Source organism: Eurypyga helias, unplaced genomic scaffold (assembly GCF_000690775.1).
Source record: "Eurypyga helias isolate BGI_N326 unplaced genomic scaffold, ASM69077v1 scaffold839, whole genome shotgun sequence".
Lineage (NCBI taxonomy): Eukaryota > Metazoa > Chordata > Aves > Eurypygiformes > Eurypygidae > Eurypyga > Eurypyga helias.
In genome coordinates, this window is record NW_010271200.1 from 8,120 (window position 1) to 33,837 (window position 25,718).

General features: G+C 38.9%; 1 protein-coding gene across 1 annotated transcript in view; it reads left to right on the forward strand.

Annotated features, from left to right (window-relative positions):
- PRKDC (protein kinase, DNA-activated, catalytic polypeptide) overlaps positions 1-25,718 on the forward strand; it is a gene marked incomplete at its 5' end in the record, with an annotated part of 80,034 nt that overhangs the window by 6,835 nt on the left and 47,481 nt on the right. The window contains 28 exons of the mRNA XM_010158701.1: positions 756-805; positions 2,775-2,912; positions 3,200-3,349; positions 3,771-3,886; positions 4,595-4,754; positions 5,681-5,767; positions 6,128-6,247; positions 7,106-7,265; positions 7,712-7,818; positions 8,887-8,977; positions 10,611-10,774; positions 11,399-11,551; positions 12,510-12,617; positions 13,231-13,457; positions 13,877-13,971; positions 14,954-15,053; positions 16,013-16,146; positions 16,703-16,957; positions 17,889-18,115; positions 19,006-19,214; positions 19,353-19,485; positions 20,520-20,678; positions 21,011-21,214; positions 21,746-21,931; positions 22,843-22,947; positions 23,925-24,092; positions 24,684-24,811; positions 25,075-25,282. Coding sequence (XP_010157003.1) covers positions 756-805; positions 2,775-2,912; positions 3,200-3,349; positions 3,771-3,886; positions 4,595-4,754; positions 5,681-5,767; positions 6,128-6,247; positions 7,106-7,265; positions 7,712-7,818; positions 8,887-8,977; positions 10,611-10,774; positions 11,399-11,551; positions 12,510-12,617; positions 13,231-13,457; positions 13,877-13,971; positions 14,954-15,053; positions 16,013-16,146; positions 16,703-16,957; positions 17,889-18,115; positions 19,006-19,214; positions 19,353-19,485; positions 20,520-20,678; positions 21,011-21,214; positions 21,746-21,931; positions 22,843-22,947; positions 23,925-24,092; positions 24,684-24,811; positions 25,075-25,282 — 4,142 coding nt within the window. The remainder of the gene's footprint in view (positions 1-755; positions 806-2,774; positions 2,913-3,199; positions 3,350-3,770; positions 3,887-4,594; positions 4,755-5,680; positions 5,768-6,127; positions 6,248-7,105; positions 7,266-7,711; positions 7,819-8,886; positions 8,978-10,610; positions 10,775-11,398; positions 11,552-12,509; positions 12,618-13,230; positions 13,458-13,876; positions 13,972-14,953; positions 15,054-16,012; positions 16,147-16,702; positions 16,958-17,888; positions 18,116-19,005; positions 19,215-19,352; positions 19,486-20,519; positions 20,679-21,010; positions 21,215-21,745; positions 21,932-22,842; positions 22,948-23,924; positions 24,093-24,683; positions 24,812-25,074; positions 25,283-25,718) is intronic.

A 25,718-nucleotide genomic window follows, 5' to 3' on the forward strand; every position in this document is an offset into this window, starting at 1 on the left:
AAAGGGATTTCACAGAAAAATGTACAAAATCTGTTCAATACCCTTTCTGTTCAATACCCAAAATCTGTTCAAACCCCTACAAAATATCACAGAAAGTAGGGTGAGTGTCATCTCTATTAGAAATACAATCTTTTTATGCTCTGGAACTTGTACGTAGTGAAAATGAAAATTCCAGATAGGCACTTAGTCAGATACAGCGCTGGGGGTGTGGTAATGAATGTGTCAGCATTAGTAGCTGGCACTTCTCGCAGCCTCCAGCATGCTGGCGTTTTCATTACAGTGATTTTTAGAAATGATTTTTCATTTCTTTCAGTTACTTATGATGGCTTTTCCCTGTTGCTGTGGCATTTTCGTTGTTTTCCACCTTCTTGCTTTGGGATGTGGTGCACCTAAGCACCATGCTGGAATGGAGATCCTAAGTCCACGTCTGTGAGAGTCACTGGGAGGTGTTGCCCTTTTTAATGTGGGCATTATGGGCAATGCCTTGGTCATCGCTGCATTCAGAGTCAAAAAAGTCAAAGCAGTATTGAGAAAAAGTAGTAAGAAGCAAGCTCAAAATTGGTTCCCTGTGAAACATCCTAGAGTTATGGCTCTGGTTATGGCTGTATTTGTTTGTGTTCTGTTGCCTCTCCCTCATCCTGACAAAACACAGAAAATAGAAATAGAGGTCTGATTTAATTAATTGCTAACATAATGACTGATATGCATGCTGTACCTTTTAAGTCTGTTCAGGCAATTTTGTTTGTTTGTTTCAGTGCATCAGGGGTTAATCAGAATCTTCTCCAAGCCGCTCACGTTTTCAAAGGTAAAGTAACTGTTTAAATATGTATTCTTTCATCTAGATTCCTAGAGTATACATTCCCGTTCTTTAAGATCTATCCCAGTAAACAGGGGGAGGCCCAAAGAAGCAAAAATAGACTGTCCACTTTGAATTGTGGCTCAGTTGTGGGTCTCTGGTCCCTACATCTGCTCAGCATAATGGGGACGTGCCTCTTGTACTGAATCAAAAAAGACTTTCTGTTCTCTGCAGTTCTTGTTTGCTCAGGTTGTCTGTCATGAAGTGGGTTGTAATTAAAGTCATCCAGCTCTCTTCCAGGTTAACAAATTTTGGACACTTTAAAGGTTTTACTGAATGTTTGTGTTAAGGGAGGATTTTAAAGCTTTTTAATCTTGTGCAGCGGGATGACTCTAGTTTCTCAAATAACGAACCACTAGAAGGAGGAGAGCTTCAGAGATTTATGAAGGGAGCTGGTTGTTTTGTGCTCTTTTCAGACTGATTGAGAAGGCTAAACATTTCATGTTTCTGCCTGCAAAAGTAATTTTACATTGTGTTTTAGCTTGGGTCAGGTAGTTACATATGCGGTTGTATTGGGTCCGGCTGAGATGGAGTTAATTTTCCCCACAGCATCCCTCACAGGGCTGTGCTTTGTTCTGGTGGCTATAAACTGGTGGCTATAAAAGGTGTTGATAACACACTGGTGTTTGGCTACTGGGCAGTGCTCACACAGCATCAAGGCTGTCCCTGACATTCCCCTCTCACCAGGAGGCGGGGTGTGGGTGAGATCTTGGCTGGGGACATAACCAGGACAGCTGACCCAAACTGACCAAAAGGTTATGCTGTACCGTTGTGCTGGATTCAGCCAGGAAAGGGTTAAATCTCTTTACCGTGGCTGCTAGGCAGCTGTGTTCCTGGATGCAGAGAGCAGCACTGATAAGTTCTTAGCTGGCACTGGGGAATGCCTGCACTGAATTCAAGGTCTTTCTCCGCTTCTGATATTGCAGCTGCGTTCCCAGCTCTTGCTGTCTCACTACAGGCAGTGCTGGGACACACAGTTCAGGCACCTGACCCAAACTGACCAGAGAAGTCCTTCATGCCATAGTACGTCATGCTCGGGGCAGAGGCGAGGAGGGGGTCCAGTCGCCATTACTCTCTCTCCATTACTCTCTCTTGTTCACTCCCGTACGCCTGCTAATCCTCTCCCTGGGTCCTGCATTAGGAGGTGCTTTGCTAACTCATGTGCTGGCTTGTTCGTGAGGGAGTTGGTGGGTTTGTTTAGTTTTCCCGGGCTTGCTATTGCTGATAGGGGTCACTCGGAATCTGCTGTGGCAGCGCTTGGGCTGGCGCCCTCGGGCTCTCTGGGTCTGACTCCCACTGCTCAGCACCTGGTTGTGCATCGGTCAGTGGGTGGTGAGGAATTGTATCATATTGTATCATATGTTTTATTTTCTGTTGTTTTAATTTATTATTATTAGTAGCACTTGTATGTATTAATTTAGATTGAATTAGTAAATAGTTCTTATCTCAATTTTACGAGCTTCCTTATTTCTTTTTCCTCCAATTCGTCCCCTCCACTGGAGGAGGGGAGGGGGATTTGTGAGAGCGGCTTCGTGGTATTTTGCTAGCCAGGGTTAAACCACGACAACCGTATGATATCTGCTCAGCAATAAAAGCTAGGAGAAAAGGTGGGGAGGAGCATTCGTTTGTCTTCCGGAGCAACTGCTTTCTGTACTGAAGCCCTGTGTCCTCGGAAGTGCCTGGACGTCCCCTGCTGGTGGGAAGCAGAGAGTAAATCTTTTGTTTTCCTTTGCTTCTGCATGCAGCTTTTGCTTTATTAAACTGCCTTCATCTTGACCCATGAGTTTTTTCCATCTTATTTTTTCCCTGCCTCATCCTGCTGAGGAGGAGAGTGATAGAGCAGTGTGGTGGGCACCTGGCATCCAGCCAAAGCCAGCCCACCCCAGCAGTGTTTCTGAAAAATATTGTGTCCTTTCAGGGTTTTTTTGGTAAAGAAACTTCTGGATCAGAAGAATCCAGTGAAGCTGGAGAGGCTGGGACAAGGAGATGGAAAGTACCAACATATAAGGACTATCTATATCTCTTCAGAAGTCTACTGAACTGTGACACAATGAAGGTAAAAGCATAGCTAACATGGAAATACAAAAGGAAACATAATCCTACGTCTTATCACTGCTTTTCTAACCCTAGACTTTTTCCATATGTAGTGCTGTAGAAAGACCGTTTCCTGGTTTTAGCTGGCTTTTGTGGCTGATAAATGAATTTATCAGGGATGAATTTATGCTTCCATAGCTGAGAAAAATCGAAAGCTGGATTCTCCGGATCATTCAAATCTTGGTTTGTAAATTCAAGAAGTAATTTTCATTGGTGTTCTGAAATGTGAACTTTTTTCCTTCTATAAAGGAATGTGGTTTTGAAGATGAAAACTTTCTTACTGCCAATTCACCACTGCAGTCCCTGAGTCACTTGCTATATGATGAACTTATAAAATCTATTTTGAAGATTATTGACAAATTGGACCTGACTGTTCAAAAACTGGAGGTTAATGAACAGGTGAGACCTGGTGACTTGTCCATTAATTCCTGCACAAAAACGTGATTTTGTAAGGGAACCAAAATCACATACCCTGTTTAGTTTTCATTATGCTTAGATAGCTCCTTGAAGTACCATACATTGCACGGCAGTGTTAAGAGATGGAAACGTGGGAATGGGTAGAAGTTCACAGAATCTGTTGTTTTAGACTCCCTACTCTGGCATCTAGTGGTTTTCATTTTTCTACTTGCTTTCTTCTTAGAAGCAAGCATGCTTTATTATTTTTTTGAATTACTGATGTGTCTATTTTTAGTCTTTTGTCTGTGTCGGACTAGCTAGTAGCAGCTAGAAGAAGAGACAGGCTGTTTTTCTGGAAAAAAAGTTGTAAATGCTTTCTGTGTTGTCACAGATCCAGTGTTCTTGCTTCAATATTTATTTTCAGGATGAAAATGGAACTGACTGTGCCTTGATTGGGCCTACTTCTGACCCTGCTTCAAACCTTCAGCCAACAAAGCCCACGGACTTTATTGCCTTTATAAATCTAGTGGAATTCTGCAGGTATTAGTACACTTTTTTATGTAATTTGGAAGTTACAAAGTGGTCAGAAGACATGTGAAGCAAGGTCTTATTTAAGGTGCCTGTTTCTGACTGAGGATGATACACCGTATTTCATAGCGCACAAGGTGACTAGCAGGAGTATATGTGTTTCAGACGTCTGAGTTGTATTAAACACATACTGCCTCATCAGCTCAAGATTTTTTTAGCATCATTCACTTTCATTATTTGGGTGTAGTTGTCTTTCAGTATATGTTGTAATTTTTAGTATGATACTGACCATATAGCCTAAATACTTCAGCGACTAGAAACACAATCCTCATAGAGTAGCATTGGGCATTAAGTGAAAGGTAGACCATTGTTTGCCTGCAGAGCTCCAGTTGATTTCCCCTAGCCATACTGCAGTCTTGGTAATTAAATGTGATATGTGAGTATGTGTGTTCATATAAATTCAGTAATGAGCTGTAATGAGGAAGAAATGGCTTTGCTCTGTAAAGCAAAATAAAAATCTTCCTATGTGTGCCTCTGAAAGTAGCATGTTGTTATTTCCTCACTGTCTTGGGAGCTGCAGTGTTATAGCAATGCTTGCTTTCTTGTACTGACTGGAAAGTTTGGGGGAAAAAAAAAAAACAAACAGCAAATAGTTTGTTCAGTTTCTTTTCTTTCTTTTTTTTTTTTCCCCCCTGTATGTTTTCTGTGCATCTGTTTTAGAGAGATACTTCCAGAGAAGCATGTTGAATACTTTAGCCCGTGGGTATATTCCTTCGGTTATGAGCTTATTATACATTCGACGAGACTACCTCTTATTAGTGGATTCTACAAGCTGCTTTCTGTTGCAATGAGAATTGCCAAGAAAATAAAATACTTTGAGGTGAGATCTCTTTTTCCCAACAGAGGGATAACATGTCGTATTAATGATGGTGTAGTTCTTTATTTCAGTCTTTTATGCGTTATGGAAAATAGTTACCGGTTGTTCCAAATGTTTGTAGCATCCTATGCCTCTGTAGTTACAAGCACATAGTCAAAATTTGCACTGGAAGCTCAGGTTCGGAAGAGACACCCCATGTGTAATGCTCTTTCCAAAATCCTGAGCTGGGTGAACAAGGGGATGGGAAATACCTTTGCAGTGCAGGCAGTACAGAAGATGGCTTGGATATCAGAAACAATCTAGCCAGAAGAACAAAGACATGTATAGGTTGATTACTCAACTTCTGGGGTATACCTGTATTCCACTCACTGATTTCCACAGGAAATACGGTGCTTTAGTGATGGATGCACCATTGGCAGCATGGAAGTTATTGTAAAGTGACGGTGCTTCGTCCTGTCATGTGTGTAGCCCACCACAGAGCCCAGAACTGTCCGTGCCACTGCTGGCAACGGCACCAAGTGTAGCAGATTTGGGAACTCTTTGGCGTGGAGGCTTGCACTGTGGATGCTGTTGTGAATTGCCCTTTTCTTATTCCACCAGCATTCTTGCCACCTGGACATCCACTGTTAGGGATGTTTGTTCTTTTATGATTTGTTAGATGGGTAGACAAGGAGGGGGGGGGGGAAGCTGTTTAAAAGTTATCTTGCTTATTTGGGTAATATTAGGCATATTCCAGAAAGTTGACCCCCACTGTGTCCTGTTAATGTTAGTTTCTAAGCTTTGAGAGAACTAACATACATATCAAGTTTTCACTGATGCCAGCTTCCTATTGGACAGTGATCTATGTAGTGTGAATTGAACTCCTGCTTCATGTTTGTACTGTGTGCCACATTTTTTAATATTGTTGACTTGTGGTTTCTGTTTGGTAGGGTGTCAGTTCAAGGAGTTTCAAAAAATGTCCTGAAGACCCAGAAAAGAATTATTGCTTTGCACTGTTTGTCAAGTTTGGAAAAGAGGTAAGTGATTTTGCTGGCTAACTTTCTTAGTCTGTGTATAAACATACATGACCCATTCAAAATTACATCTTTTGAGAAATCTTACATATGATAGAAGTATTCCAGCTCGGAATTATGCAACTTATAAATGTTTAAGATCTTTTTCTGTCTGTTTTTTACTTAGTGTCAGAAGAGGTATATTGGTCACCTGTTCATGTACAGTTGAGAAATAACTGTGTAATTGTACATTAAATAATTTCTGGCAGCTGGCTGTGGGTGAATGAGATCAGTGTTGTTTTTATTTTACATGATTTAACTATATTGAAATCCAAGATCTTAAAAGCTTTATGCTTGTTCTTGATGTGTTTATCTGAATCTTAGGTTGCAGCAAAAATGAAGCAGTATAAGGATGAGTTGTTGGCATCCTGTCTGAATTTTTTGCTGTCTTTACCACATGACATCATCATGCTTGATATCAAAGCCTATATTCCTGCACTGCAGGTGGGTCCAAGTGATGCACAGCTAATGGTTTTTTTTCTAAAACACGTACAAAAATTCAGGAGCAAAGTATACTGCTGAACAATTAAGATAACTATTAAGCTTTGTACTGTCTTCAGCAAGGTAGAATACAAATGACTTTTTTGATAAAAAAGTAAATTGTCAGAGTTTGCTTTTGCACTTGGCTGACTACGTTAGTGCCTGTGTTGCAATTTAATGTATTTCCTGTACTGATCTTGTGTGAGATGTTAAGCAGACAGTAGTTACTAAGAAGGAACTTGTTGGAGCAAATCCAGAGGAGGCCACGAAGATGATCGAAGGGCTGGAGCACCTCTGCTATGATGAAAGGCTGAGAGAATTGGGCTTGTTCAGCCTGGAGAAGAGAAGGCTCCGGGGAGACCTTATTGCAGCCTTCCAGTACCTGAAGGGGCTACAAGGAAGCTGGGGGGGGACTTTTTACAAGGGCCTGTAGTGACAGGACAAGGGGTAATGGGTTTACATTGAAAGTGAGGAAGTTTAAATTAGATATCAGGAAAAAATTCTTCCCGGAGAGGGTGGTGAGGCACTGGAACAGGTTGCCCAGAGAAGCTGTAGACGCCCCATCCCTGGAAGTGTCCAAGGCCAGGCTGGATGAGGCTTTGAGCAACCTGGTCTAGTGGAAGGTGTCCCTGCCCATGGCAGGGGGGTTGGAACTAGATGCCTTCCAACTTAAACCATTCTATGATGCTATGATTCTATGAGGTGTGAGGGAAGCAATAAGGAAGATGTATGCTAAATGCTTTAAAACTTTTATTGACTACTATCATTTGAAGGTTAAAAAAAAAAAAATGACATACTTATGGTTTTGCATTTGACACATAGAATGCATTTAAGCTGGGCCTCAGCTGTCCCCCTATGGCTGATCTGGGACTGGATGCTCTGGAAGACTGGTCAGCTCACATCCCCAGACATATAATGCAGCCTTATTACAAGGATGTTCTACCTCTTCTTGACGGTTACTTGAAAAACCCTACATCTACAGGTACGTACAGGCAAAACATTATTAGTCTTGAGGGAGAGGAAAATAAGTTTTCATAGTTACACATAAAGATATGAATGTGACGTACTTTTTACCTATATTGTGTTGTGTCCTGCAGTTGGAACAGTACGACTTCTCTTACACCCTATAATTTACCTTTTCCTTAAACCGGGATTTATTTGCTACTGCTGAGCAATCATTAATAGTAGCCATTGTATTTGCCACTTCTCTGTGATTTGTCCTTTGTATCCTTAAATTAGCTTATTTTCACTAATAGGCACTTATTTTCCTTTATAAAGATTTGAAATGCAAGAATAATTGTTGCATCTTAAAAATAAAACAGGCAAAACCAAGGTGGGTTTTTTTTTTTTTTTAAAGAAACTGTAAGTAGAGGCATGAGGTTCTGGTACAATAAATTAATATTAATATGCTGGTTTTTTGTTCATCAGTTGAATCCCAGAATAACTGGGAAGTAAGGAAGCTTTCTCGAGCAGCCCAGAAGGGATTTAATAAAGTTGTGATACAGCGTTTAAGAAAAGTAAAGGCTTTTTCATTGGTAAGAACACTTTTTTTTTGAGATAAATGTGAGTTAATCATGTCCCACTGTTTCGCTTCCTTTCTGGCACACATACTTGTTTCTGAGGGTTATTTCTACCTTAGATCAGTTCAGTGAATCCCATTCTACAGCGTGGCTCAAGAGGATAAAAAGAGGTCATATGCTAGGGTGAGAATGGGAGTGAAGCAGGGAAAGGGAACTGAAGAAATCCTGTAAGTCAGCACCACTGCTAGACTGATAAATTATGGAAACAGAAATTTAACTCCTAGACCTAAAATCGGGTCAAAGTTGAGCAGTGGTGCAGTGTGCAAATATCTTTTTGTGAATGTGTAACTTTTCTAATCATCTTGTGGACAGGTTCATAGTCTTAGAAGTCAAACATACCTATCGTTTTGACCAGTGGCTTCTCAAGTAGCTCAAAATAAGTGTAGTCTTATTTGTATATTCCAGTGCACAAACTAACTTGGAATAAACCTTTTTTAGGCATGAAACTAATAGTTACTCTTATATCTAAGAGTTATTTATATATAGTTTTGTATATATATACATATATATATATGCATTTACTCATTTTGCTTAAACACCACTATATATAAATAACTCCAACTTAGTCATGTTTAAGCAAAATGAGGAAATTTTACGTCCTGTACAGGCTGCTTACGAAAATCAGTTGGCTGCTTACATATATAGGACCTAAACTTTAAATTTTGGGATTAAAGCAATTGAAAAGAGGAATTTTTACTTCAGATTTCTTTCTACTTTTTAGAGTATTATGTAATTTTTTTAGATATGTGTTATTGGTGATGATGAAATTTTTAACCTTTATTTCAGAAATGGCAATTGAAAGCCCACAAAATGTGATGAAAATATTTTCTAGTCTTGCCCTCTTTTGCTTATTGAACCAAAACTGTTCTCATTTAATGTGGTTCTCTCCACACCTTCTTCATTTTACCTTCTTCATTCATATGTTAATAAGAGCCATAAACTCTTCATTTACCATGTAAGCCAAGTTAATTCTGTACAGAAGTAAGTATGCATTCACTCTTGTAAATCTGTTGAATTATTTAGGATGACAGTCCCTCTTTGGAAGCAGTAAGGACTAGAGTGGCACGCCTTCTTGGATCTTTGGGAGGGCAGATCAACCACAACTTAATTACTGGTGAGTGTCCTATCAGTGTAAATAAAAATAGTTGCATGTCTTTGCTTTTGCTGTCTCTCTTGAAAGTAGATTTCAGTGAGGTCTCAACATCACTTTATGGGAATGTGTGAACTTTTCAAGGAAAGCTGGTTTTTGTTGCTCTTTTTAAAAAAAAAAAAAACCACACAACAAAAAAACCCCCAAACACCACCAAAAACCTCAACAAACCCTAAATAAAAGTAGTTGCATGTCTTTGCTGTCTCTCTTGAAAGTAGATTTCAGTGAGGTCTCAACATCACTTTATGGGAATGTTTGAACTTTTCAAGGAAAGCTGGTTTTTGTTGCTCTTTAAAAAAAAAAAAAAACACACACACACAACAAAAAAAAACCCCAAACACCACCAAAAACCTCAACAAACCCAACATCTATTTAGTTCTGGAGTTCAGGAGAGCAAAGTTTTCACTAACTAACTATGGAATGCAGAAAGTGTGTAGAAAACTTCAAGCAAAGGCAAAAAATTATATGCATCTGAGTATATGGTTTTATTTATTCCCCATCTTCATCTTCTGGCTGCAAAGCCATTTTAAAATATTACCCCACTTTGTAACTCTTCACTTGTTTCCACCTTTTTACCACAATTCTCACTTAATCCAGTGTCTCAGAACTGCAGCCTGTGAATTGTGTAAGTCCCGGCAAGCTTCTTCGCATGTGGGTTTAAGGTGTGCCATACCTTTAGTATGTCCAGGTAGCAGAGCTCCACTGGAGTCCTTCCTTAAAAATAAAAAGGTTTTCTGCTGTTCTCTACTCAGTCCGTGAATAAGCTTTGTAATTTAATCATTAAATACCATAAAATCTGGTTAAAACAAAAATGTAAAATTACAGTGTGAGTGCCTGATCATGAGGTTTGAGGGATAAATTCAGCACAAAATTTAGTCTAAAAACTAACGTAGTTTCATAGGAATTTTGTTCCTCTTTTTGTGCTTACGTTTGTTTTTTCTGCCTTTACAATCCGTTTTCTTTCTGCTAAGTACTTCTCTGTTGCTTATTCAGAAATACTGTGGGAGAGTAGCATTATTCCCTGGAAATTAAATACACTGTGTGGTCAGACTTTGTTAACCAAACTACCAAATACGGGAATACAGGAAAAGAAGGGAGTAAGTATGGCAGTTTTCCCTGGAGGACAAAGCCGTAAATGTAGTCACTTTCTGTGCAACTGCAGGAGTCTCTTGTTGAAGATCAGACAAGAAGATCCAACGTGGGTTTTTTTATACCGGTAGAAGATAGAAGTAGTATATTTGATGTTTTAAATAAGTATTTTAGGTCAAGTGTGATTCAATGTCTTCTGGGTTTATAACCGTCTCCAAACGTACCTGTGTTGAAACTGGAGGCTGCTACGACTGTCTCCTGAAATGTTGGCTCCAATCATTTTTTCCATGTGGTGGCTAAACATCTGTCTGGATGTGCACGTAAAAACTGGCCCTCTAATAGGCTTTTGGTTCCTGTAACATCCAGTAGTTGGTGAAGCGTTAATGTCGTGTGGCAGTCTAACTGAAGCCGGAAGGTTACAGATTTTTTGACTGAGCTACGGAAATACTTGCTCTCTATACATTACATAGAGCTTATATTTTGTTTTGACCTTTTTCAAACGCCTTAGCTACCTCTGCAGAAGGGATGATGAAGAAATGTGTATCCTGGGACACTGAGATGCGTCTGAGCTTTGCTGTACCATTTGCAGATATGAAGCCCGTAGTCTACTTGGATTCATTCTTGCCTCGTGTGACTGAACTGGCTCTTTCTGCAAGTGACAGACAAACAAAAGTACTGATGTTTTTTCTGCATTTTTTTTTTTAATGCTAGGTGATAAATACTGCTTAGAATAATGTCCTCCTTGTTAAGAAAGACCTGTTTTAATCAACTCCTAGGTAGCAATAGGCTGCTTTGGTGCTCATTCACAATGACATTATTCTGGGTGTTCAAAAACTAAAGAGGAGAAGTTGCTATAAGCCCTATCAGACAGCACTGTGCTTTGAGAAAATCTTAAACTAGTTCATCTTCAGTGTTGTTTGGCCTCCTTCTCATGAGCTTGTGGGCCCAGTCCAGCAGAACACTTAAGCAAATATTTTGCTGCTTTGCTGGATTGGGATGTTGATATCTGAAGAGAATGTGGAATGGAGGTATCCTTGAAAACACGATGATGGGTGACTTATCCAGTGTTGAATTTTCTCCATCTGAAAAGCTGAGACTAAAACATTAGGAGAAAGGCCAGTTAGAATGTGCGCAAATTACTTCCATGGACGTGACCTCTCCCTGGAACAGTGATTTAGTATAGATTGCAGTGATTTCTCAAGTACACCCTTTCTTCTGTTCATTCTCTCCTGCCTACAATAGTGTCTTCTCTGTGACAGTAATGGGTGCATAACCAAAGGGATTCTTAAATTTCAGGTTGCAGCATGCGAGCTGCTACATAGCATAGTGACGTATATGTTGGGGAAAGCGTCTCAGATGCCAGAAGAATGCAAGGGTTCCCCACCTATGTATCAGTTACACAAGCGAATATTTCCAGTACTGCTTCGTCTTGCTTGCGATGTAGACCAGGTAAACGGATTCATTTATAAGCATTTTGCCTTGTTTAAAAATACCTGTGAATGTGGGAATTAATTTTATTTAGAAGTTATCCTGTTAGAAGTTATCCTGTCACGTTGTTGATTGTTTTAATATTGAGTGCAAAGCTACAATCCACAAGAAAAGCTTTTGGGAGAGAATTTATAGATGCCTCATTAATAGCTAAGGATGATATATTTAATTCAAACGTCTGAACTTGGTGTTTCTCCTCTTTTACACAAAACAGAATAGACACATAGCTTCAGCTCCGCTGAAATTAGAGGTCTTGTACCTTTTCAGGCTGCTGTTTAGACCCTGGCATCCGGGTTCTATTTTTAGACCAAAGGGAATTTGTGTTCTGTTAAAACATACAGGGAGCTGTGTTACCAATTTATGTGAAACCCGTTTTGCTGAAGGGAAACTGTAGGTAAATAATGTCTGGATTGGTCCAGAACGATGTACACACTGTATTGTAAGCATGCATCTATGTGTATATTTAATGGTTCTTCCCTTCGTGTTACAGTAGGACAGTGTTCAGTCAGGTTGACCTATGGGTAGAATTGCTGAAATCCAGGAAGTTGGAATAATGTATGTGGTAAAGATTAAGAGAGATTTTAGATCAAAATACAGCTTAAAAACAAGCTTCCCTGTTTTCCTGGCTGTATCAGTCTGAGGCATTTGATGTTCTTCGTCTCAGAGGATCTTACTGAGAGTAGGCTTGGAGATCTTTTAAGACAAGTTGAAAAGAAAGCAGCTCACCAGATTTGGTTACTTTTCTGAATTTTTTTAAATCCTTGATATGGGAATGTAATATGAAGCTGATTATTCATTTTATAGACCCTTTTTGAAAGAAGTACTGTTTGTTATTTTTTTATTCGTACATATTTTGAATGGCAAAATGGCATAGAAATATATGAATCCAAGAAATATAGTTGACATTTATTCTTTGCAGGTAACAAGACAGTTGTATGAGCCTTTAGTCATGCAACTCATTCACTGGTTTACCAACAACAAAAAATTTGAGAGTCAAGACACAGTGGCACTCCTGGAAGCTATCTTGGTAGGTCATGTCCTTCTTCGCTTTTTTCTTTGCCATGTGACTTTATTTTTAACTAGCATCATTCAACTGCTGAAAGAACCAGGAACATGCAAACAAATGTAATGGCTCCTTATTTGTCTGAAAGAATTAAAACAATTTATCAATTAATTTTTTAATGCCTATTTGTTGTTTCTTAACCAAGATTTTGATGATGGATTTCTCTCTCTCTTTGGCATTCTGAAAATGTGTGTGTAGCATCTTTAGAGTCTTTATAGGGTTAATGGAACACTCTTTTTATCATCAGTTTATTGTCAGATGTGTGCTTAATTTTTCTCTGTTTCTTTGCATTCACCAGGTGCAAAAGCTTTAAATTCAAAACTAGCTTTTGCACTAAACTGAAGTGGTTGGATGTGAGGTAGGCCAGGAGATGTTGCAGCGCTTTTTGTTAATGAAAGTCAGTGTTGTCACGCCACTTACACAGTCATAATCTTGAAGCTTTGTCATTTTGGGGAAACTGCGAGTAGAGTTTTTTAACTTACAAAGAATACTGTGTAAATAACCTGCTCTAATACTACACTGGGGTGATGGCAGGTTTCTTTCATTACTGTAATGAAATAATCTTGTGTCATTTCAGAGTGGCGTAGTGGATCCAGTTGACAGCACTTTGAGAGATTTCTGTGGTCAGTGCGTACGAGAATTTTTCAAATGGTCTATTAAGCAGACAACGCCGAGACAGCAGGAGAAAAGCCCAGCAAACACCAAGTCTCTTTTCAAACGGTTGTATAGCCTTGCTCTTCATCCCAGTGCTTTCAAGAGACTGGGTGCAGCACTGGCTTTTAACAGCATCTACAGAGAATTTAGGTGAGCCAACAGAGCTTCAAACTGTACCTAGTTTGGACTAAAGGTTCAAGGAAATAAAAATGTACGTGCAGAACTGGAATAGTCAGCCACTGGCACTCATTCTGTTAATGTATGTGATAGCTGTAAAATTGAGTAAGCTTAGTGATTTTTAATTACAATTTTGTAGTTTGGGTTTTCTGCAAGTGAGGAGTGTATAAACTTAAATTTCTATTGCAAGTTTATGGGAAGTTAATTATGCTTTTTGTAGGTGGTCAGCAAATTTTGTTGCTGTTTTTTAGAGTGGCTTAGACGTATTTTTTTTGTGCAAACAATGTGCAGATTATGTCTACAGTATTTACGTTTATTTTTTTCATTAGAATTTCATACTTAGTGCTGCTTCTACTCCTGTTTCTCATCAAATTTATTTCTGGTTCTTAAAGGGAAGAAAATTCTCTGGTGGAGCAGTTTGTATTTGAAGCATTGGTTGTATTTCTGGAAAGTCTGGCCTTAACCCATACAGATGAGAAATCATTAGGTGAGCTATCATTGATTAACTGTGGAATGAATTAAAAATCCATCTTGTTGCATCTTGGATCAAAAAAGAAAAATTATTATAACTGTAGAAAGAAGAAATGTACCTCCTTTTGCAACAAAGGAAGGATTATTTTTCATTACTCATAGAGAGGTCATTTGATGTCTAGTTAGGAACTCTGAATCGACTCCTTGCAACATATAAAGGTGCAAGATTTGAAGCCCAGGAGAAAGAACCTTTTCACATTTACAGTGATTTACAGTTTTATAGTAACACTAAAGTGCTAGTGGTGCTTCTGATTTGAGTCCTGGTTTTGCAGTTACACTATAAAAATGTAGATGGATGAGAATCTTGAAGTCTACTCTTCTATAACAAACAAAATGCCCTAAAAAAAAAAAAAAGTCTCTATTTCTGTATATTCTATGGAAGGCTTCCACCATATTGTAATACCCTTTCCTGGTTGCCATGTCATTTTTCTCTACAGCACTATGTAGCTGTGTGAGGAATCAGTGACCTCTTCCACAGTACTGATCAGTCTTCAGTAAACCTGCTTTTCTCTCTCTCTTCCCCCCCGACCCCCATGCTCTGATTTTCATCAATTAATAGTGATTAGAACATAAACCAAAAACTGATGTTACAAAGCTTTATTTCTTTCAGAGAAACAGTTCAGGATATGGTAGAAGTGGCCCCTGAAGAAATACTCATATGGAAAAATTTTACAGTTTCTGTAAGCATGACCACAGGAAGTAGAAGACACAGTTTTATAGCAGAGGCGTCATGGTTGGCTAAGGCCATGTTGGCCTATCTGCTGTTTCATGGTTTTGTTCTGCAGCCTTGAAAAATTTACTGTAGAAGCACAGAGTAGTGGAGCTCGTAGGCATTACCTGGTGTGTAGGTCTCTTGCATCATTTCTATAGTGCAAATACCTCGATTCATTCAACCAGGCTACTAGCCTTTATTTATAGACATTACTTCTCTCCAACAGGTACCACTCAACAGTGCTGTGATACTATTAATCACCTGAAGCGCATAATCAAGCATAAAGCACCTTCTCTGAACAAAGAAGGAAGACGGCGAGTACCACGGTCAGCAATTTGCCGTTTTTTCCCCCCCTTTTTTTAATACTGCATTTTAATTAATGATGTATGTAGTTCCATTAAACACTTGGGATTCTGAATGAGGAATTCATCCTGTGACTGTTGCTGATGCGGATCTCCTGATATGTCTGTTAAACCACTGGTGAGAAATGCTGGACACGATACTCGAGGATGATGATGGTCATTCTTTATTCCAGTGTGGTGAGCTTGCTATAGGCGGGCAAGGACAGGCAGAAGAGAAAAGTCTCTTAGTTTATAATAACGTTAGCACAGGTGCTACAAAGCGCTTGGAGGAAACTTCTCTGAAGTCTTTCTTATTGCTGTTAAGCGTTAGCAGAAATAGGACAAACTGCAATAGGATGATCTGATACTAAAGAGGGGTAGCGAAAAAGGTGGAAGAAGCAAGAATGGATCGAGTATGAGGCTGGATGAAGCTCTGAGTCACTTAGGCGGATCGTATAGGTGACCCCGCTTTGGGCAGTGGTTGTACTAGAGATCTCCTGAGGTCCCTTTTTACCTGAATTATCATGTGATCTTAAAAACACAGGCAAGTGGGGTCTGAGAGTTACCTCACTGGTGTGGCATTTGCTAAGTTAGGAGACTGGATAATTGGATGGGGAAAAACTGTGCGGGCTTACTTAAGCTTTAAGCTCCTTTTTTGTCTCTTTGAGTGTTACAAAGAAGGGAAGAGAGCTTACTCCGCTTTTTAAATTGTTGCCACAAAGACTGCTCTGGGGATCCAAAGTAGAGTGAGTAGGACGGAAAGCTGTGCGAGACGTGCTTGTAGAAGAGCTCTTCTTGTAGTGCGGATGGGTTGCGGTCAGATAGATCAAAGGACATTCGTAATGCTCAGGGAACATTTTGATTTTTTTTTTTTTTTCAACTGGAAGCTTATGGCTACTTGGTTAATGCCAAGAGGACTGTTAACCGCTAATATTTTTGTGCAGAGGATTTCCAGTTACTAAGTCAGTGTGTCTTCTGGACGTTGTCATGTGGCTCTTAGTACAGTGTGGACGACCTCAGACAGAGTGCCGACATAAAGCCATGGAGCTCTTCTACGAATTTGTTCCTTTGTTACCAGGTATTCATATATATATTTATATTATATTATATTACCAGTCACAATGCACTGTTATCTTTGCTTTGTAAATACTGTGCACACCTTCCCTCTGTGTTTTCTGTGCTAAGTATTAATTACCAGAAGAATTATTTTTTAAGTGAACGTGTGTTCACTCAGTGCTATTAAATAGAAACTGATGAGTTGCTTATGTTGGAAATCAAATACTGTGAGAACCTCAGGGTTTGTGGGATGTTTGTGGGCACAGAAGAGGGTTTTATTCCGAGCTTCCTTCCAGCCAGGAGGGAGAACTTGCAGGCCCAGAACTGCTGTTTTATCCAGCTATGAAGGCAGTATTTGCTGCCTGGGAACTAGTGGGAGTGTCTCACAAATAGGCTCTTCCTTGTGGATAATGTAAGTCATACGACCAAGGCTAGACCAGAACCAGTACTTTCTCCACTAGAAGATCCAATTTAAAACACAAAGTTTGGGCATGTCAGTCCATTTGCCTTGTAATTCCTTGCTAGTTTGAAATGTGCTTTTCCTAGAGAATTTATATTTACGTTTTTATTTCTGTCAGGAAACAAGTCTCCATCTTCTTGGCTGGCTGATGTTCTAAAAACCCGACGTGTTTCTTTCCTCATTAACAAATTTGAAGGAGGTGGCAGTGATGCCAAAAGTCCGTCTGGGATCCTTTCTCAGCCAACTCTCCATGGTATGCAGGAGCCCTTCAGTTTACAGACTGTCGTGCGGTGGATGGATATGTTCTTAGCAGCTCTGGACTGCTACAATACATTCTTTGAGCTGCGAATTATCAAACCTCATGAAATACTGGGTGAGTGATTAACTGTTGCGTTAGGTTTATTCATGTCTGTTACACAAAGCCCATCTAAGATGAATTCCTAACTTGGATTTAAGATTTTTTCTTAAATGTAGAATTGATGAAGTTTACAAACTCTTCCAAAGGTTTCAATTTCTGTCTCTCAGTCATCCATTCACCAGCAACAACTTTTACTCTATTTCATCTTCAGAAATTACTCTGTGCAGCTGATTTTCCTGTGCTGTGGAGAATGATGCTTTTTTTTTTTTTTCTTTTAATCCTTCCAAAGCTGTTTGCCTGCTCTTTATTAATATCTGGAGGGAGCTATCAGAAAGCAATGAAAGGAGTCTCCTTTTCACTTCAAGCCCTCTCTGTGTTACTTTTCTTCAGTTCCTGATGCTTCAGCTGCATCGGGTCTAAAAGCCTTGTATTTGAATTGTGATCAAATGCATAGTAGTATCTTTTGTAGCCATTGGGTCTCTCAAAAAGTTTTCTTTCAGTCAGTCATGTGGGTCTAAGCACAGTGCTTTTATGACTGTTGCAACTGTACAGTTGCATAGTTTCTTCATATATGAAGTCTTGTACAAATTTAAGGTCAGTGTCATTTCTGTCTTGGTTTGAAACAATACTGTAAGGTCATTGTTGGGTGCAGTCGGCATAGGGCTGAGTTATTCAAACCTAGGGATTTAAAATTTATATCCATTTTATTACACACTCCTAAATCATCATCATTATTGTTAAGTGCTTGGAATGATCAGAAAGCTACCCTTCACTGCCCAGAATGTTAATATTTGAAACTGGCAGAGGACTTTCAGAACACGCTGATGTGACTTGTGGTGGATTCCTGTTTATTATCTCAGTTCAACTATTTTATTTTGTGTTTGGAAGAATATATTTCAAAGTTGAGAGCTGCTGTATCATTTCAACTTAATATGATCCTTCTTAGGTGTAAATGAAAGATCTTCGTTCTTGGAAGCTGTGCGCTTCTTCCTTGAAACTATTGCTTTCAATCATATCCACGCAGTAGAACAGTGCTTTGATCGCAGTTTGAAAGGCAGCATGTTCAGTCCACAAGAGAGAGATGTGTATAATTACAGCAAGTGTACCATCATAGTCCGAATCATGGAGTTTGTCACCATGATCCTGGAAACGTGCCAGCAGGATTTCTGGAAGGTACGCACTGAAATCTGTTGTGGATAAAATATATACAGATTTTATATGTAGTTAAAGACTTGCATTTTCTTTGTGAGGTTAGTTTACTGGAGAACATGTCTTTATTGGTACTTTAATGGAAACTGATGACTAAGCATCATAGGCTGTTACGGTCTTTGCATGTAGGTGAAAATAGTTACCTTGCACAGATGAATTTTAGTGGGTGGTACAGTTTTGATTAGAGGTATTAATATTTGCTGTGTATTCTGGTTGTATATTGACTATGAGATGGTTGTTCTTTATGGAGTACTTGCAATGAGTATTTCCTGTATGACTCCTGATGGCCTTAAATGTGTGAAGGTGATAGCTGCTTAAGAGGCAGAAAGGCAGATTGTGGCAATTCTGTCTTGAATGCAGTATAGATATTCAGGGCTCTCCATTTGTCTAGCTTTGCAATATAAATTGTGTTTAACTATATAAAGGATCATACTTACGAGTCTCTTACGAAATTTACACTGCCAAGTTTAGTTCTGAGGCTGTGACTGTCTTTTGTTTTCAGTAAATATCTAATGGTGTTCACAGACGTGTGTATCTGGATGTCATGGTGGTTACAGCTGTATAATCAAGACAAAAACAGGTCTATGGGGATTTAAAAGACCTTATGTGCAGTTTGATGAGATAGCATATATCCGGTGTATATTTTTATAAATACTTGATTTCTGTATATTAGTACAATAGATGGAAAGTCAGACATTTCATAGAGAAAGAGAATGTCACAGTGAGAATAGTTACTGTTCCATGTTTGGTTTCATTTTAGATAGAAGGCCGAATGATAAGTTATAAAGAATAAAATAGGAAAATCTGAATGAATTTTTAACTAAAGCTTTTATTTAATGTTTTATTCTTTCTAGCTACTTGAGGAGAAACTGCTTAATGCAAGCCTTATAGAGCTTCTCGTGTTGACAGTGTGTGATCCCTCACACATAGGCTTTAACACGGCTGATGTGCAAGTCATGAAAAACCTCCCAGATATCTCAGTAAGACTCATGAAAGCTTTGATGAACTCTCCCTATAAGGAATCTTTGAAACTGTGCATAAAGAAAAGAATCACACCCCAGAGGTAAGTAGGGGTTTTCTGGTAAGCATGTATCCAGAAAAATGACACTCACCATGAAAAATGGAAAGTGAGTAACATTGTGGATGGCTGCATGTGGAGCTCCCCACCAATGTAATGTTATTGCTTCTCTTTTCTCAATAGCCTGGAGGAGCTTTGTTCTGTTGATCTGTTTAATTCAGATGCACGTTTCGATCAAGTTAGGTTTAGTGCTGTACTTTCTGCCTGCAAGCAACTCCAGAAATCTGGCCTGCTTCATTCTGTTCTTCATGACCAGGTAAATATTTATCCAGAAAATAATGGTGAATATGTTTATACAGTGAAGAGCTTTTCCTGTGTAAAAGGCCAGTATGAAAACAGAGAACAGTTCAGATGAAGTTGTGTAAAATGAGATCAACAGTAAAGAGCTGGTGTTGGATGGGATCAGAAATAAATGTTTTATGTTTATTCTACGAGTCTTGAGAAACACAATACTGAGGTTTGAACGACCTTCATATTATGTCTGTATTTCCAATTTCCGTGGCCTGGAGGCAACCAGAATCTACCTAAAACTTCCTTTTATTGAGCATTACAAGACTGAAAGCTCAAAAAATCAGGATTTACTATTCTCTAAAGAAGGCATTTTAAACAACTTTGAAACAGAGAACATTCGAAGTGATGAGGGAAATAAGAAAAGGAATACCTTCTGGCTGATCAAAACCAATACAGTGAATCTGAGTTGCAGGAAAACAGGATAGAGAGTGGTAGGTGTTGGGGATCTAGGCTATACTACTTGAATTCTTTCTACTAAGTTTCTCTATAGTAAATATTTATTTTACTTTGGGCAATTGAAGGAAAACAGGCTATGCAACAGCCACGAGGGCTGAGAGAATTTGTCTACTGGTGAGCCAGGCTATATTTAACAAGTAACAAAGTACTGAATTTCTGTGGGGTGTTTGTGATTGTAGGATGGTGATATTCAAGGAGCCGCATGGTTTACCTTTTGTGGCCCACCCATTTTGATCTAAGCTGGTAATTTTAACTCAGAAGTAATGGTATTACCTGAAAAAAAATCTGGGGGAGGATCAGAATATTTTGAAGATTTTCAATTAATATTGGTTTGTTCTGAACTTTGTACTCAACAGGGTTGTCTCGTTAAAAGATCTTGTTCCTCAGTTAGAACGGTGTCTTGTCATGGTATATTTGAATTGCTTTGTAAGAAAAGGACCTGGAGTTCAAGTGTTTTCATTAGCTATACAGATGGATTGGAAAGCCTTTGTTTGGGGTTTTTTCAGCTTATATTATCACTTGTTTGTTTGTTTATTTCTATAGGATGAAGGGCCTCATTCCTCACTTGGCTCTAAGCTTCTTTCAGTTATTTATAAAGGCATTGCACCGGGGGGTGAAAGGATATCTCTTCCATCGTTAGACATCAGCAGTAAGCGTCTAGCTGACGGACTCCTGCAGCTAGCCTTTGCTATTGATGACCAGGTAGGAGACAGTTCTCCAGTTCTAATACTCAATCATCATTTAATACTCATCACTAGTAGTCGTCTACTCATACTTTGGGTAGAAGAGATTGATGTTTTATTCATACTCCCACAGGGGAGCTGTAAGGATTCTCTGGCTTAATTGGGTGACACTTGCAGATAACAAGCATTTCAGTATTCTCTTTGTGCTTTATTTTTGTGCTTTATTTTTGTGCTTTCTGGTAACATAAACCAGTTTGGAATTGGAGCTTTAAAGAAATCATGTGCTTTTCTAAGAAATGAGTGAAATTTAATGTGCTTGAGATAACTCTGTCTCTATACCTTAATTTTCAGTGTGAGGAACTAGTAAGTCTGCTGTTGAACTCAGTGGTGTTATCTGTGCCACTATCAGGAACATCTCAGAACAACAGGATCACTTTCTCTCACGGGCAGTATTTCTACAGCCTGTTCTCAGAAACCATCAATCAGCAGCTGCTGAAAAACCTGGATGTGATCATAATCCAGCTTATGAAATCATCTGACAGCAATCCCCAAATGGTATTGGACTACATCTTTAGAGGGACAAAGTCAGATGGGAGTGTTAGAAGTAGCACTGTTGTTGTTGTTATCAGTGGATGTAACCGAGCGTGTAATGGGAAAAAAAGTTCATTTGGTTGCACTTTGGACAACACTGTGTCGATAAGGTTTTTTTTGTTGGGTTTTGGTTTTTTTTTTTTGTCATGCCCTACTGGCACTACCTTTGTGATCTCTGGCAATCTGACATAACTTAGGCTGTCTGTTGCCTCATGTCAAACTGAGGTTTTAAAAATTTCATTATCACACTAAGATTTTCAAGTATTGATCTTTAGAGTTATTCTGGGTTATCATTTATTTATCCATACTCGCACAACGGGTACAGGCAGGAATTGCTACATTCTACTCCTCTGAATTGCTGCACTGAATCCTATTGAGATTTAACTCTAGCATTTGCTATGTGGTGTTTTTTTTTATGGTTGCCCATACCGCTGAAGAGATCCTATTACACTTTCGTTTGGTATGTAAGAATCTACCTGTTGCTTTTCCTTCCAGGTTGGTAGCATTTTGAATGGCATGTTAGATCAGAGTTTCAGGGAGCGTACTGTACGCAAGCAGCAAGGAGTGAAACTGGTCACAGCCATACTAAGAAACTGGGGGAAACTTGACAGCTGGTGGGCCAAAGGTTCGGCTCCTGAGAGCAAAATGGCAATCTTGACCCTGCTGGCAAAAGTTCTGCAGGTATGTGTTGCTTTATAAAATGCAGGTCACTTTTCTAATTCTGTAGGAGTTGTATCTTTTTTTTAAAGAAATGCTATTTTATCCTGAAGTTTTATCTTTGGAAAGAAAGGGAAAAAAAGTTGTAGCATATCAGAATGTGATTTTTTTTTTTTTTTTAAGTTTGCAAATTACAAAACATATTTGGACAGGCAGAAATTAGTAGATTTTTCTCTTCCCCCTCCCCTTTTTTGTTTAAACTGCTCTCATGTTTTAGCTGCCTCTGTCCTTCTGGAGAACTGGTACAAGTGTAGAGAGTAAACTTTGAAACTGAGCAGCCCTTGATAACATTCTCTGTCTCGCTGGCATCCAGAAAGTCACAATGAAGGAGTTCTGCACATTATCAACACCCTGCAGAAAGATCTCTGTTTGTTTCAAAGACCTTTAATCTCTGTTACATTGGGGTTTTGGTCTTTTTTTTCTTTCTCTGTTTTGGAAACATAACGTACCTACTTATCCTATTGTGGTTTTTAGGAGCTGAGTGCAAATAGACACAAAGAACACTTACTGAGATTTTTTTTTCTTTTTTATAATGAATTATTTTGAACTTGAATTGTTTTAAAGGTATGTGTGAGGATGCAGAATGTGAGCTGTGTTGCTTTATTAGCTGTTGGTACAGTGAACAGTAGGAAATCTGGCCTTGAGAGGGAGCTTAATATTTTTTTAAACTGAAAAAAAATCCAACATTATGGTTTTGCTTGTACTGTGTAGGAGCTTTAAGAATTCTTTTTGATAGTCCTTTTAAAACCAAAATCACTCTTTATGTGCTTTCTGTTAATTCAGTGTATTTTTGGAAATAAAAGATTCTATAGCTCATGGGTTTTTATTGTTTAGTAATACAGTGATCCTAATTTTTTTTTCTTCTGTCATTCCAGATAGACTCTTCAGTTTCTTTCAATACCAATCATGAAGCATTTACAGCTGTTTTTAATACCTATACCAGTCTACTTACTGATCAGAATTTAAGCTTAAATCTTAAGGTAAATTACTCACTTCAGTGACTTCCCTGACTTCCCCATATTAGAATGTTAGTGGTTCATGAAATTCCCTGCTGTTTTGCTTAGCTTTTGCCTTAGTTTGCACAGTAACATGGACACCACTTCTGGATTTTATTCTCCTGTTCAACATGCTAAAATTTGTAAATCATTGTTTTTGTTCTTCAGACAGAAGGCAATATCTCAGATGGCACGTTTTCGTTTAGGTGCTTTTTTCTTTTTCTCCTGCGCAGATGCAAGGCATGTGATTTTTAGGAAAAAAATTACTGGCAGTTGCAAATTGTTTGAGTAGTTTTGTAAAGTGTTTACATGTGATCAGGCTTTTAGCAAGGAGTGATATTTCCTACAGGTCAAATTACAAACATCTGCCATGATTTTTATGTCCATGTCTGCAAGTATTGAGACCAGTAGTAATGGATTAACTGCTGTATGTGGCTTGGTCAGGAGAGGGGGATAAAGTACTGCACGCTGAACGTGGAAGTTCTAAAAGATGCTGGACCAGAAGGTTTGGACTAGAAGATAAAAAATTTTGTACTTACGAAACAGCTTTGCATAGTTGCTGCTCTGCAAGCCTACCTTTAGCTAGACAGAGTTTTGTACTTTCCTGTGCCTTGAAAATAAAATGTGGGATCTTGCTTTAGCTGCCAGGTGGTGCATTAAATCAGTGACTTGCGTGAGAATGAATGCTTGCTTAAAAGAACAGTGAGGCCTTATTCATAGCCATGTCAGCCATGAGATAAGAATTAGCTCTTCAGTCTCACTCAGCAGTGACCAAAGCTGTTTTCTGAACTAGCACCTGAAAGATGAGCAGCTGTGTAACGTAGCTTTACCAGTACACTGAGCCATCGAATCACTAAGCACAGCCACTGCTGCTATTTTATGTCCCTGTTCAGTTTACTTCATAGTCAGAGAATAATAGGGTTTTTTTTAGTGTGAAATTGTGTTTTCTCATTTTTCTTCAGGGCCAAGCAGTGATAGTTCTCCCGTTCTTCACTAATTTGACTGGAGAGAAACTTAATGACCTCAAGAATGCTCTTGATCAGCTTGTAGCTTTCAATTTTCCCATGAGGTCTGATGAGTTTCCCAAAGGAACCTTGAAGCACAATAACTATGTAGACTGCACTAAGAAGGTCAGTATTTTTAACAAATATGTAATTATAAGCTGAAGTGAACTATGCCTAGAGACAGTGTTTCACAGGATCTGGAATTAGAGAGAGAGACTCTTGGTTCACAGAAGAAAATCAGCTTTTCTCTTTCTGATTTATGTCTTTATCCAGAAGGGGGCCTACAAGGGTGCTGGGAGAGGACTTTATACAAGAGCCTGTAGTGATAGGACAAGGGGTAATGGGTATAAATTGAAATCAGGGAGGTTTAGATTAGATGTCAGGAAGAAATTCTTCACAGAGAGGGTGGTGAGGCACTGGAACAGGTTGCCCAGAGATGTTGTGGATGCCCCCTCCCTGGAAGTGTTCAAGGCCAGGCTGGATGAGGCTTTGAGCAACCTGGTCTAGTGGAAGGGGTCCCTGCCCATGGCAGGGGGGTTGGAACTAGATGGTCTTTAAGGTCCCTTCCAGCCCTAACCATTCTATGATTCTATGATTCTAAATAAATTTTCCCTTCTGTGCATCTGCTTCTGATCAATGTTAAAAAAAAATTACATAATTCGATGAATTAATTTGATCCAGTGTGGCTCCTTATGTTATGCATTACTTCTTTTTCAGTTTTTAGATGCATTAGAATTGTCTCAGAGTCCAATGCTGTTGCAGTTGATGACAGAAGTCCTCTGTAGGGACCACAGACATTTCATGGAGGACTTATTTCAAGCCAGCTTCAAAAGGATTTCCAGGAGGTGAGTTTAGTCTGTGGGATTTTGCTATTTTTCTCATCAAATTTTGGCTGAAGCAAATGTGCTTCCTCTATTCTGTTCTCCGTGTATGGTGATGATTTACACCATAAGGTTTTACATAGTAGTCTTAATTCAGGTTTTTCTTTTGTCTTCACATTTCCAAAGTATTTCTGAATGCAGACAATAAAAGTTTTAAATGTCACGGGGGTTTGAGACATAAATGGAGTCTGGTAAAAGTTTTCATCTGAGATTTCCATCTCGTTTAGGAGCACCACTGACAAACAAGTGATACTGTTGGACACTGTTCACAAAATGTTCCAGAGTGAAGACCTACTTTCAAATACTACTCGTCAGGCATTTATGGATCGCTGCCTCCTCACTCTCTTGTGGCACTGCAACTTGGATGCACTGAGAGAATTCTTTGGCAAGATTATAGTACAGGCTATGGATACACTTAATTCCAGGTTTACAAAGGTATGAATTACTTTTTTTTTTTTTTTTTTTAGGATTTGGGAAGTTCTGATACAATGTTAGTGTTGGCATGTACACTTTGCTTAATTTTGACCAAACCCTAATTGAAACCATTTGCTCTCCGTTTTTCAGTATCTTGGAGTACAAGTTTGTGCCAATTATAGTTTGATTATTACTGAGAAACTTTTTTTTTTTCCCCAACACGCTGTTCCTTTGAAGTTAATATATAAAAATGGAAGTTGGAATGTCATCTAGATATATCTGGAGAGGTCTGAAGTTCTCTCAAAAGCAAAAATCCATTTGAACTTTGAAATATAAAAGCTGTATAAAATTATAGCCTGTATTACGTTGTAGGAGAGAGATTCAGCCGTTGTAATGCACCTCTTAAATGAGGCGCCTCACTTCTAGAGAAAGAAATACATCCTCTGATCATTGCAAA